Source organism: Carcharodon carcharias, chromosome 9 (assembly GCF_017639515.1).
Source record: "Carcharodon carcharias isolate sCarCar2 chromosome 9, sCarCar2.pri, whole genome shotgun sequence".
Lineage (NCBI taxonomy): Eukaryota > Metazoa > Chordata > Chondrichthyes > Lamniformes > Lamnidae > Carcharodon > Carcharodon carcharias.
In genome coordinates this window covers 3817522-3831315 of record NC_054475.1, presented here as the reverse complement: position 1 = coordinate 3831315, position 13794 = coordinate 3817522, and the positions used below count along the sequence as shown (strand labels likewise).

The 13794-nt window shown below is 44.7% G+C and overlaps 1 protein-coding gene across 8 annotated transcripts in view; it reads right to left on the bottom strand.

The window, feature by feature from the left end:
- Positions 1 to 13794, bottom strand: part of LOC121282233 — a 67804-nt gene that overhangs the window by 13560 nt on the left and 40450 nt on the right. For all 8 annotated transcript variants that reach the window (XM_041195840.1, XM_041195839.1, XM_041195838.1 and 5 more), the window contains one exon: positions 9014 to 9151. In XM_041195840.1, coding sequence (XP_041051774.1) covers positions 9014 to 9151 — 138 coding nt within the window. The remainder of the gene's footprint in view (positions 1 to 9013; positions 9152 to 13794) is intronic.

The following is a 13794-nucleotide window of genomic DNA, read 5'->3' as shown; positions in this document are numbered from 1 at the left end:
ATAGGTGACATTAAGGGTAGAAAGCAGGACAAGCAAGATACAGATAACCCTAGTGGGGGTGGGGTGGGGGAAGGGATCAAAATAGTCTAAAAGGTAGAGATAAAACAATGGATGGAAATACATTTAAAAATAATGGAAATAGGTGGGAAAAGAAAAATCTGTATAAATTATTGGAAAAAAGGGATCGGAAAGGGGGTGGGGATGGAGGAGAGAGTTCATGATCTAAAATTGTTGAACTCAATATTAAGTCCAGAAGGCAGTAAAGTGCCTAGTTGGAAGATGAGGTGCTGTTCCTCCAGTTTGAAAGATAGAAAGGCACTTTTTCCATTAGTACAGGTGGCATAGATTTAAGGTAAGAGGTAGAAGGCCAGGAGGGGAGTTGAGGAGAAATATTTTCACTCAAGAGGGTGATGGTAGTCTGGAACTCACTGCCTGAAAGGATGGTTGAGTCAGACACTCCTAACATTTAAGAAGTATTTAGATATTCACTGGCGTTGCCACAGCCTCCAGGGTTATGGGACAAGTGCTGGAAAATGGGATTAGTGTAGTCAGGTCTTTGTTGACTGGTAGGGAGACAAGGGCTGAAAGACCTTTACAGCACAGAAGGAGGCCAATGAGTCTGCGTGATTGTAGTACTAAAGGTGCTTTAAAGGCAGAACACTTCAATTCCTATCCAGTGTTCCCTCTGCCATACTCCTCTTTGCAAATCATTGATTGTTTGATAAGATACCTCACCAAAGTGGTCATTATTCATCTGCAGGGTATATCAAGGATGACCCCATAGCCCCCAAAACCCAGACCCCACAGATGCTCATCCTCCACCAAGAGGGTCAGTGTGAAGCAATCCAGGAACACAAGCCACTCCTAATTGCCCTGACTCGTACCCAATTAACTCCAGAGGCACTGCAGAAAGATTAGGAAGGGCTGGTTATCTCCTCTGCAGCCTAGGTGCACTGAAGTTAACAGCAAAACTCACTGCCACCACTGGACAGGTTCAGCAATTGAGGTACAAGCTGGAGCTCTTCCTCATTCTGTACAGGTAACACAGTTAAAGCACAACGGCACTGAGAAACTGGAAACAATTACTTCAAATGTGTCTGCGCTGCTTTTCCCCAATGAACACATCTAGATTACGGCAAAATTGGTTCAATCTATCAAAGATCCTCACTGAAGCACACTGTTATGTGGAGGCAGTAGAAAATCGCAGAGAGGGACGCTAATGATTAGCTGTGAAATTGCAGATAGGAGAAGGAACACAATCTGTTTTCTGTTCACTGGCATGTAGATAGTGGCAGGTGTGGAGATAGATGGAGAGCGCTAGGGTCTGCCTTAGAGAACAGACGCTTGATGAGGCTATTAATCTGTTTTAGAGAGCGAAGGTCTGGAAGCTGAGATATCATAATTTGAAAAAAAAAGGAAATTAAAAAGAAAAATAATCAAACAGGTCTTCACAGAGCCAGCCAAGAGGGGATTGCGCAGGACCCAATATTTAACTGATTTCTTGGGCATTTACCCCTTTTCCTGCAAAATAATAGAACACTTTAGCTCAGTTTTGCCAACCACCCATAGTAGAGGCTTAAATTGGAAGGGGAGGGGGGGTGGTGAAGGGGGTCATCCAGGGCTGAAAACACGCAGATGTTTTGTTCGATCGGAACTTCACCCCCTTCACATCATGAGAGAATTTGAAATCACAGTGCAGACGAGGCCCTTCGGCCCATCGAGTCCACACCGACACGTGAGAAACACCTGACCTACCTACGTAATCCCATTTACCAGCACTTGGCCCATAGCCTTGAATGTTATGATGTGCCAAGTGCTCATCCAGGTACTTTTTAAAGGATGTGAGGCAACCCGCCTCCACCACCCTCCCAGGCAGCGCATTCCAGACCCTCACCACCCTCTGGGTAAAAAAGCTTTTCCTCACATCCCCCCTAAACCTCCTGCCCCTCACCTTGAAATTACGTCCCCTCGTGACTGACCCTTCAACTAAGGGGAACAGCTGCTCCCTATCCACCCTGTCCATGCCCCTCATGATCTTGTACACCTCGATCAGGTCACCCCTCAGTCTTCTCTGCTCCAACAAAAACAACCCAAGTCTATCCAACCTCTCTTCATAACTTAAATGTTTCATCCCAGGCAACATCCTGGTGAATCTACTCTGCACCCCCTCCAGTGCAATCACATCCTTCCTATAATGTGGTGACCAGAACTGCACACAGTACTCCAGCTGTGGCCTCACCAAGGTTCTATACAACTCCAACATGACCTCCCTACTTTTGTAATCTATGCCTCGATTGATAAAGGCAAGTGTCCCATATGCCTTTTTCACCACCCCACGAACATGCCCCTCCGCCTTCAGAGATCTATGGACACACACGCCAAGGTCCCTTTGTTCCTCAGAACTTGCTAGTATATGTGAAATGCTCATCCCCAGGCCTAAAAATATCCACGTTATTTAAATATTCATGGTCGGATGGAATCAGAGGAGAGGTCCTGTGGAGCAGTGGGTTGTCCAATCAGAGGCGACCTGCCCGGTTTGAATTTGAACAAAGCTGGGCAGTTAACTGTCCCATGCTGCATTCTCCATGGCGATGACTTCGCCAATCAGAGTTCACTTGCCAGCCAATTAGCAGTCTTTTTTCATGAGTATAAATTGTTGCTCCCCCGTTACCATCAGCAATTTCTCGAGAGCAGGTCCTGACATGTATAAGATGAAAAGCTTTGATAACGTCTTGTTTTTTAGCAACACTCGAGTTCTGTCCTACCAAACGACAAGATTTCAATTACAATGATTTTCCGCTTCCCCAAGTACAGAACACCCGAATCTGAAGCAAAGGGGCTAACCTTGGAAAAGAGGACAGCCAAAATATTCCCAACCCTGTACCCTCACTTCAACCAAAAGCTGAACAATGGCCTAAGTAAAGGATTTCGGTTGGATTGCACGACTGGGAAAATGGAATTGTTCTCCTCATAGAGAGGGTTAAAGGGAGATCTAACAGAGCTAGTTAAACAATGAGTGGTTCTGAATGGGCAAGTTAAGGAGAAACTATTTCCTCCAGCAACTGTGTCAGTAGAGATCTAAAGTAACCTGCAAAAGAACGAGGAGAAAAATTTCTTTACAAAGAGGGTTAAGATTTGCAACCCAAACCTGAAAGTGTGGCAGAATCAGAATCTCTCATCACTTTCAAAAGGCAATTGCACATGTATAATTGCACAGGAATAATTTGCAGGGTTATGGGGAAAATGTTGGGACTAAATTGGACACCTTTTTCAAAGAGCTGGCACAGGCACAATGGGTCGAATGGCCTCTCTGTGCACGTAAGACTCTAGGATTCTTCTACGAGTGAGAGCTCCTTTCCTCGCTTCTATTTTTCCATGAGTCCATAGACCAGACAACCCACTGCCCCCCCCACCCCCCCACTGTACACCTCCTTGACACTGTGGCTGAGATCGAGCAGTCAACACACGAAGGCCTTTCAGGTGCTAACCATTCGAGGGGACAGAGCCAAGGCCGCAGCTTCAAGGTGCAACCTGTGATCGGTGCTTTCACCTTAATCTGACATAAAGTACAGTTCAGTTACTCACAAGGGCTGGTGTTTTTCAGACTGTACTTACACTACTTGAATGTCTTCCAGACAAGATCTCAAGCAACATGTCTCTGTTGGCCTTAAGAGCTGCCAGATTCACAATACTCTTTGTGGGGAGAAAGGACAAACAAAATACATGTCCAAACAGGGCCACGGGAATAATCTTCCATATAATTTAATATTGCAGCTTTTATTTCTTTCCACTATGCATCCCGCACCATCAACTTCAAATATTGGAGCAGTAGTTTAATTGTAGGCTGGTCTTAATGGTTTAAATAGAACCTCTATAATCAATTAGAGGCACAGATTTGTAGGAACCTAGGAACAGACAGCTATTCAGCTCCTCTACCCTGTTCTGCCAGCTACTGAGATCACGGCTGATCTATATCCGAACTCCATCTGTCTGCCTTGACTCCATAATCCCTTATTATCCACGGCTAGCCAAAAAAACAAAAGTCAGTCGGCCTTAGATTTACATTACTTGAGCTAGCTCCACAATTGTTGGCCCTGCCTTCAGTTGCCTAGGCCCCAAGTTCCAGAATTCCCACCCCCTACACCTCTCTCCCTCACTTTTCCTGGAAGGCACTTCCCTTGAAACCCCTCTCTCTTTGGCAAAGCTTTTGGTTACCTGACTTCATATCTCATGTGGCTCAGAGTCACGCTTTTAGTTTCATAATGCTCCTGTGAAGCAACCTCAAGGGATGTTCCATTATGTTAAAGATGCTATATAAATGAGTTGTTGGGGCATTTACTGCTTCTGTGGGAGAGCGTTTCACATTTTTACCACCCCTTTGCATGAAGGTGTTTCCCAAGTTCCCTTTTGAATGCTGTCAAAGGGTCATGAGGACTCGAAACGTCAACTCTTTTCTTCTCCGCCGATGCTGCCAGACCTGCTGAGTTTTTCCAGGTAATTCTGTTTTTGTTTTCCCTTTTGAATGACCTGGCTTGATTTTAAGGTCCAGTCCCCTCTCTCCAGGACGACACCACGCCCCCCTCCCAGCAGATAAAATTTCTCTCCATCCACCTTCCCTTCAAAATCATAAGATCCTCAAATCACCGCTTAACCTTCTACATATCCAGTTCATATAAGCCTACCTTATGTAACCTCTCCTTATATTGATGATATGTGAGAGGCTGTGACTGCCCCCTACAGCCCAACTCGAGAAATGATTCTAACCGAGTGCCCACCAGTGAGAGGAGAGTTTGTCAGTTTCGTTGAAAGTAAGTGGTCAACAACTGTGTTAACCAGCAGAATGGGCAATTAAAACCTTCGCTGGTTCTCCAAAGATATCGAAAAGAAGAAATGAAACCCAACTGTATGAACACAAACTATTTATCAGCATTACCCACCAAAAAGCCAATCATTTCTCAATACATTATGAGACCATTGAGCCCATCATCCCTGCACTGGATTTTAAAGAACAATCCAACTAGCCCCACCCCCAGGCTCCATCCCCATAGCCCTGCAATTTTCTCTCCTTTCAACTAAGTTTTGAAAATTATCACCGATTCTGTTTAAATCATGCTTTCAGACAGTGCATGCCAGATCATAACTCACTGTGCAAAACAAAAATTCACCCTATCTCACCTCTAGGCCTCTTGCCAATTACCTTGAATCTGTGCCTGGTGGTTACCAACCTTTTGAATCATTCAAATATTTATCCACTTGCCTGTTCAAAGCTTCAATCACGCTTTCCATTTGAGCATTTCAAAACATTTTCAAAACAATCTACTGCATTTTTTTAAAAATTCCCACCTTACCTCACTATCGAAGGAGGTCAATGACCTGCCCAATGTCTAGGACTGTAAAATGCTTTGAACTGTGAAGATGTAAGCTCTCTCTTTACAGGAACACTGATCAGAACATGAGCATTTTTACTGCCCTTCTGAGCGGCTTTATCAGGAGTTTATTTTTATATACCCGTCGGGGCTGAAACAGCTTTGATGGTGCCATGATCTAGTAGCTAGTGTCAGAGAAATCATTATGGCACAGGCCATTCAGCCCACTGAGTCAATGCTGGCTCTCTGTGAAGCAGTTCAGTCAGCCTCATTCCACTGCTTTAACCCCGCAGGCTTGCAAGTTTATTTGGCTCAATTGGCTATCCAATTTCCTTTTGGTGATGATGTTGAGCATCTTTTTGGAGAAACATTCTGCATTGAAGCCCATATTGAAGACAACTGCTCTGGGCCCTGTGGCCCTCTCTCCAAGGACAAACCAAGCTGGTTGTCCATTAAATCATAAGACTGCCCACTGCAGGACAGTACAGTATTCTATCCTGGGACAGTGGGAGGGGCAGTTTGGAGGGGTCATCAAAAGTGGCTGTCGGGAAACCACCCCCACCCACAACACATGGCCCGTAGCTAGTGTTAGAGAGTGCGAGCCGCGACTCAGTGTCTGCCGGCTGTCTGACCAGGTTAGGAACATTGCAGCCGAACCTGGACTCGGCAGACACACGTGTCCACCCACACCCACGTATGCGCACGCCGCTACCAGCTGTGGGCATTGGACAGGAATCAGGCCCTTGCTGATCTAAACTGTCCCTGATATTTGTAACACCTTCGGAACAAAGAAATTAGTGCTCCCTGGACATCGAACCTATAAGACCATAAGACATAGGAGCAGAAGTAGGCCATTCGGTCCATCGAGTCTGCTCCGCCATTCAATGAGATCATGGCTGATCTGATAATCCTCAACTCCACTTTCCTGCCTTTTCCCCATAACCCTTGATTCCCTGATTAAAAATCTGTCTATCTCAGCCTTGAATATACTTAACCACCCAGCCTCTACAGCCCTCTGCAGTAAAGAATTCCACAGATTGAGATCTGAGAAGAAATTCTTCCTCATCTGTCATAAATGGGCGCCCTCTTACTATGAGATTATTCCCTCTGGTTCTAGACTCTCCCACAAAGGGAAACAACCTCTCAGCATCTACCCTGTCAAGAATCTTATATGTTTCAATAAGGTCGCCTCTCATTCTTCTAAACTCCAATGAGTAATGGCCCAACCTACTCAACCTCTCTTCATAAGAAAATCCCTCCATCCCCAGGATCAATCCAGTGAACCTTCTCTGGACTGCCTCCAATGCCATTGTATCTCTCCTTAGATAAGGGGACCAAAACTGTTCACAGTATCCTAGGTGTGGTCTAACTAGTGCCTTGCATAGTTTTAGCAAGCTTCCTTCATTTTACACTCCATTCCCTTTGAAATAAAGGCCAACCTTCCATTTGCCTTCCCCATTATCTGCTGAGCTTGTACGTTAGCTTTTTGTGATTTTATGATCCCCAGTGTTGTTTCTCTTTCCCCACAAAGAATTTCATCGAGTCTACAACACAAGCTATTTGGCCTAAATGATCTATGCTGGCGTGCATGCTCCACACACGAGTCCCCTCGAACCCCTCTTCATCCAACCTTATCGGCAAATCCTTCTATTCCTTTCACCCTCATGCGCTTGTCTAGCTTCCCCTCAAAAACATTATCAGGAAGCAGAGGGCAACTTAAGGAACAGGATATCTTTGTTTGGAGTGAGAAACACCGCTAGACAAAACAAGACTCCAGGTAGCTTTGTTCTAAACTTGCTAGAAACTGGGTTTGTCTGTTGATTAGGGTGAACTGGCCACCACTTTACAGCAAGGAGGTCATTCCCATAGAAGCCTCTGCTGGGTTTCTCTGCTCTCTCAGATGTGACATCCATTGGCATCTCCTGGGCTGGTTGCGTTGGAATGTCAGGTTTTGCAGCCGAAACAAACCACGGACAGGTATAGGTTAAGGTTCACCCTCGCTGAGGGGATCAGCGTCTGTGGGTTTCAGGAGCATTTCGATTTGATCATAAAGGGGGTCGTGAACAATCTTCTGCTGCACCAAGTGGTAAGTCTCCAATTTCTCCCAGTTTAGTTTTTCAGCACAACTGGTGAAACGCTTTTGAAATACTTGAACTGTGGCTCCCCCTAGTGACTGGTTAAGGCAGCTGAATCAGGGGGAATAAAACATTCCTGCCCTAAAACCTCCCCTCCCCCCCAACCAGTTTGTGGAGTCTCTTCTTGAGGGAGGGGGAGCAATAGGAACCGTACAGTTGTGCTCAGCGTCAAGGTCTAGATTGGGGAGCAGGAAATTGGGCATGGGTTTCCAGGTCTCAGTCATTATCCAGCGATACCAACTGGGAAATGGCCAGGTGTAAGCTGTCATAGAAACAGAGCACAGGAGGCCATTCAGCCCATTGTAGCTGTGCCAGCTCTTTGAAAGGGCTATCCAATTACTGCTTCCCTGATCATTCCTCACAGACATACAAGTGCTTCCTTTTTTATTCAATTCCTCTTTTGAAAGTTATGATTGAATGGGCTCCCACCACCCTTTAAAGCAGTAAATTTCAGACCCTAACAACTCGCTGTGTAAAAAAATATTATCTGCCCTCCGGTTCCTTTGCCAATTACTTTAAATCCGTGCCCTTTGTCTGCCAACCCTTCCTGCCAGCAGGAACAGTTTCTCCGCATTTTACTCTATCAGAAGCCCTCAGAATCTTGTAAGCCTTTATTAAATCTCTCCTTGGCCTTACCTGCTCTAAGCACAGCAATCCTAGTTTCTCTTGCCCCTCCACTTAACTGAAGCCCCCTCATCCCTGGTACCACGTGAGGTGGAAACTGAAATCGTTAAGCCATACGCCCCCTCCTCCCCCAGTCAAACTACCAGCCAACTTCCATTTTCTCGGCTCCCAGGTGAATAAGGGCCTTTGCGACATGCTGAGTGATAGAAACATAGAAAATAGGAGCAGGAGTAGGCCATTCAGCCCTTCGAGATGCTGTGGCCTGTGCCAACCTACCCTAAATGGGAAGGCGAGGCCTTCAGCTACGGATGGGAGAAAAAAATTGGAGAAATTGTCTTTTTAAAGTCCATTAAAAACAGAACAAAAATATCCCCTAAATTTATTAAACACAACCTACAGTGTGTCAGATGTTGAAATGTTAAGATGAGGTGATGTGGGGAACTAGTGCTAAAAGCCTGGACACTAGTGGTTTGGTTAGTGAGATATGAGTCACTAACAGTTCCGTGGTGTTTGGGATGCAGCATGTACCGCGACTAAAAAGTGTGGATTGCAGCCTGATTCGAAATATTTTTAGATGCTGCAGTCATTCAAATAAAATCGCCAACTACAGCAGGGGAGCATTTTGAAAGGTTTGCGGTTTAACTCGTTTCGACCCTTGGTTACAAATTTTAAAATCTTAACCTTTATTTCTGGGTCACTCTCAAGAGTTGGGAACTTACCAACAATCGTTACACTCTGCGATGGAATGGCAGCTCACCAGAGGCAGCAGGAGAGAAAGGCAAGAGGAGAAACATTGGTGCCAAGGAGCGAAAACAAAACAGAGAATGCAATCTAACCAAACGGGGTCTGCCGATAATTATCAGCTCCAACCTTTAAATGACTGTTCACCTGTTGTGTTTTTTGCTTTTTCACGGCTGGCTCAGAAGACCTAGGGTCAATCGATTTACTCTTCACGATGGGTGCGTTCGTCAAAGGATCATTCCGCAGGGCAATGAAACTTCCTGATGTTCGACCAACTCCATCAATCTACAGAAGGAACAAACATGAGGGCTCAGGGTTCGTCACCACTGTGCATATTTCAAAGTGAGTCAAAAATTGGGTTTGATTCAATCCAAGGGTCTTTTTTTTAAAAAGTCAGAGACATAACAACACAGAAGACAGCCATTCAGCCCAACAAGTCAATGCTAGCTCTCCATGTCCCATTGCCCCGCTCGAACTCTGCAGCCCTGTAAATTTATTTCTGTTGCCTGTTCACCTAATTTCTTTTTGAAATCATTGGCCCTTACCACTGCCACCAGCCTTGTAGGCAGCAAGTTCCAGTCATCACCTTTCCAGCTGTGAGGATATGAACCAAAATGGATACGAGCAGTGTCAATCCAGGCCCTCGATCCAACCCTCCAGGACTGGCCTGGAGTCTACAGGAATTGAGGATCAATCTCCAGGACACAGCCATGTGCAACCCTGGAGAAAGGTCATCAGGACATTAAAAAAGCTCAAATGTTTTTGTCATTTTCTTTGAACTTCTCTTTACCAGATATAAAAAATATTGAAAATGGTCGGGGGGGGGGGGCGGGGGGCAACCCTAGCCCTAGAGTAGGTAGTGGTTACTTAAAGGGTGACAAATATTTGGAATAATCTTCCAGGCAAAGTAGTAGGGACACCAGGGCCACTCATAATATAGCAGTTTCCATGGGTGGGTGAATTAGGGTACTAGAGGACAAGTTTCAATGAGACAAGTGGCCTTTTCTCATCCTTGACTGCTCCAATGTAAACCTACTGCACAAAGTTGCATCTCATTTGGCACCCATTACCAACTGCATTTAATTTGTCCAGTTGATCGCAGCACTGAGCATGGTGTGCCCTGTTCCTCTCCTTAACTGACATCTACACAGTGACAGCACAGAGAGAGGCCAGTCACTCCATTGCAAATGAGCCATCCAATTAAACCCACTGACCGCCTCAAATCTTGCGTTGCTTAAACAACCGTCCAGTACCCGGTCTCCATAAGACGAGTGAGGTGCAGTAAGGACAGCAGCAAGCCCCTTTTCCAAAACTCTGGTCATTTTCACCACATATAAATGTTAAAAAGTGACCAGTGTCATAGAAAGGAAGGAAGGATTTGAATTTATATAGCACCTTCCACAGCCTCAGGGCATCCTAAAACTCTTGCCAGCAAACCAAGATTTAGAGAGCCGGGGAGGAGAAAGGTTCACAATCAGCTCTCAGGAACTGGAAAGCTGTGTCTGTACAAGTGGTGGAAATGGACTCCATAAATAATTTTAAAAGGGAGTTGGACAGTTGCTTGAGGGTGAGGAACTTACAAGGTTAGGTGTTAACGGCATGTTAATTATATTATTAAGGTTAGGGATATACAGGTGGAGAGCATCGATTGATTAAGTGCCTTGAGCACATATAAAGAGAGACTTGCTGCCTTAATTTTCTATTCAGATGAAGTTACATTGTTTCATAGTTTGCCATTGTGAGATTTGAACTCTTGATAATCTTTTAAATCTTTTAAATTTTGAACTCTTGATACTCTTTTGAGTAAACCTGTTTCCATCTGTTTCAGATGAAGTTACATTGTTTCATAGTTTGCCATTGTGAGATTTGAACTCTTGATACTCTTTTGAGTAAACCTGTTTCCATCTGTTTCAGATGAAGTTACATTGTTTCATAGTTTGCCATTGTGAGATTTGAACTCTTGATCTTAGGGTTATAAACCCAGTACCATAACCACTTGGCTATTTAGGCCAAGCATAAAGGAATTGCAATTTGTGACTGGATGCTGAGTAAACTTATGTTCATTGTTTTTCATAGTTTGCCATTGTGAGATTTGAACTCTTGATACTCTTTCGAGTACAAACCTGTTTCCATCTGTTTCAGATGAAGTCACATTGTTCCATAGTTTGCCATTGTGAGATTTGAATTCTTGATCTTGGGGTTACAAACCCAGTACCATAACCACTTGGCTATTTAGGCCAAGCCTGACTTGCTGCCTTAAGGGGCAGTCAATTTGCTAATTAGTTAATAAGCTTTTATTGGTTTAGAAAAAGAGTACAAAGAGACTTCTGGGACACTGAGTGTTGGTTAGGGAGGAGGATGATATTTGTAATGCTACATTCTGTAAATAGATCTAGTATTAAGTAAAAGATTGGCAGCTAGTTTCCTACCTCACCATCTGGCTTCAGAATGAATGAACATTATGGAGAAGTAGTGGGAATGTGGGACAAAGCATGATGGTCATTTGAGGAACCGCTATAGACATGATGGGCCAAATCACCTCAGTTTTCTTTGATTCTATGACAGCCCTCTGTCCACGAATATAACAGAGGAATTAATCCATTTAAAATAAACTCGTTAACACCAATGTTAGAAGTAGTATACAGGGGAAGGTCACTTGAACCTATTCACATTCATCTGCTATTATGGCCAACTGGAATTTACAGGCTTTTACTTTTCAAATAATATTTCCTGTATTCACTAATTCAAAAATTAAATCACATTTGCTACGATAGCAGTTAGGGGATTCAAAGTTGCCTCAGGCGCTCCTGTTTGCTTTTAATTAGATCCAATTATTGCCAGTAAAAGGGAACCATCAGCTGTGGGTGTGGATCTGATCAGCGAGCAGGCCAATTGTACACCTCGTGCAAACGTTGCTCTGGAGCTGGCTGGCTCTCATATACAAGAACGGCTCTACCTGTGGGATTCCACTTCAACTGGATCCTTTCTTCATCCTGAAAGAATATAGACCCCAACGAATGACAAGCAACGTCAACAACTCAAGTCACACAGACCGAGTGGCCTGAGGACTGTGATGGATTGAGGCGGAGATAATGAGGCAGGTTTTCTGCTCCTGGTCGCTTGCTGTATGTGCACAACTGGTAACACAGGTTTGGGTTTGGGCTGTGATGCCTCTAAGAGTCCAACAGTCTGCCAGCAATCGCTATCAAGGCCTGTGACAACAGTAGCCACATGGAAGGGTGGGTAGGATGATGATATACAGCTGCCTTCTGAACTGTACATTGACGAGTGCTTCCAAGGGCTCAGGAGAGGACAGATAATTAGCGGGGCCAGAGGTGCTGAGAGTAGATTTGATCAGTTCTCAGGGTTCCTGAGGTTACAAAATCATAGAATAACGCAGTACTGAAGGAGGCCATTCACCCAATCACACCTTCGCCAGCTCTTTGAGACAACTAGCCAGTTAGACCCATTCCCCTGTTTTCCCAACATCACCTTCAAGGCAGCAGAAAATTTTGTTGCTAAGTGTTCTTACACGACTTAGATCCAGGTGTTCAGATCTCTCAGCAGAACAGAGAAGAAATGGGTAAAAGAGTCAGTTTATATCAATATATGGGAAACAGTGAAGGAAGGCAAGGTTTTCCTTTTCAAGAATTTTTCCAATTCCCTTTTAAAAATTGCCATTGAATATGATTCCACTGCCCTCCCATTCCAAATTGTAATTACTGGCTCGTTTAATAAAATGCCACATCTCTTGCACCTTCCCACCCCCATGCCCACCTCATATTCCCCTACCTTGGTTAGAATACCTCAAGAATAAAGCATGGCTGTTCAAATCTACCAGGATTAATCTCTCCTCATCACACACAGCTGGAATGTTTTCACACAAATCTCTTAAGTGAACTAGTACAGTAAAATTTCAGTTACCCGGCAACATACCAGTCGGTGCACTCTAAGCAACCAGAATTTTTTTGGGCTGGAGGTGTCCCTCATCCCCGGCACTAACAATTGTTGCTGAGTGGTTATAGTCACTGCTCCCTCTCAGTCGCACTCGTACACCATCGCTAATAATTGTCAAAATCACGAGGACTTGTGAGGGGTGTTTTGCCTTTGCTCCGGTCTCAGTCTCTCACTGTTCTACAGCACCACATTCCCTCGGCACCACTCACTAGACTCGCGCGCTCCCTACACCTCTCGCGAGAGCCCAACACCCCCATCACCGCGAGATCACCCAGCAGCTCTCTGATTGGGTCAAAGTACGGAACTCGTCTGACATCTTAGTTTACATACGTTTATGTTTAACCAGCGCCTCCCATTCCCAGAGCACGCCAGATGGCAAAGAGATTTTCTGTATAATGCATCTGCTTTAAAGCAAACGGGTTAATGACCCCCATTAAAAAAAAAGTCAGCAACAAAACTAACCCACCACCAAAACTCAGCTTATCTAAATACTTCAACACTGGATTCAAACTGCTGGGTGGCACCTATGGGCTCCAAGTGCCTTTACTGCCACCCAATGGCAAAATTGCAGTATTGCAGAAACAAGAGTACAAAAACCAGCAGGTTCATCAGGCGTCCCCTTGCGGTGGTAGGTCAAAGTACAACACACTGTGAGCCTGTGGCACGTTTCAGTTATATAGGGAGGCCCAGAGAAGCTGAGAATCTCTCCCTGCAGGAGGTTATGGGGAGATTTCATAGAAGGTCTTATGAGGGGGTTTTGAGAAGAGTAATAAGGAGAAATACTCCACCAACAGGAGGCTTCACAACCAGAGGACAAATTTAAGAGATTTGGCAAAAGAACCAGAGGGGGGGGATAGAATTTTTTTTTCATGAATGAATACTTGAAAAGGAGAAATTTACAAGACTAGGAGAGTGGGACTAATTGGATTGCTCTTTCAAAGAGCCGGCACAGGTGTGATGGGCTGAATGGC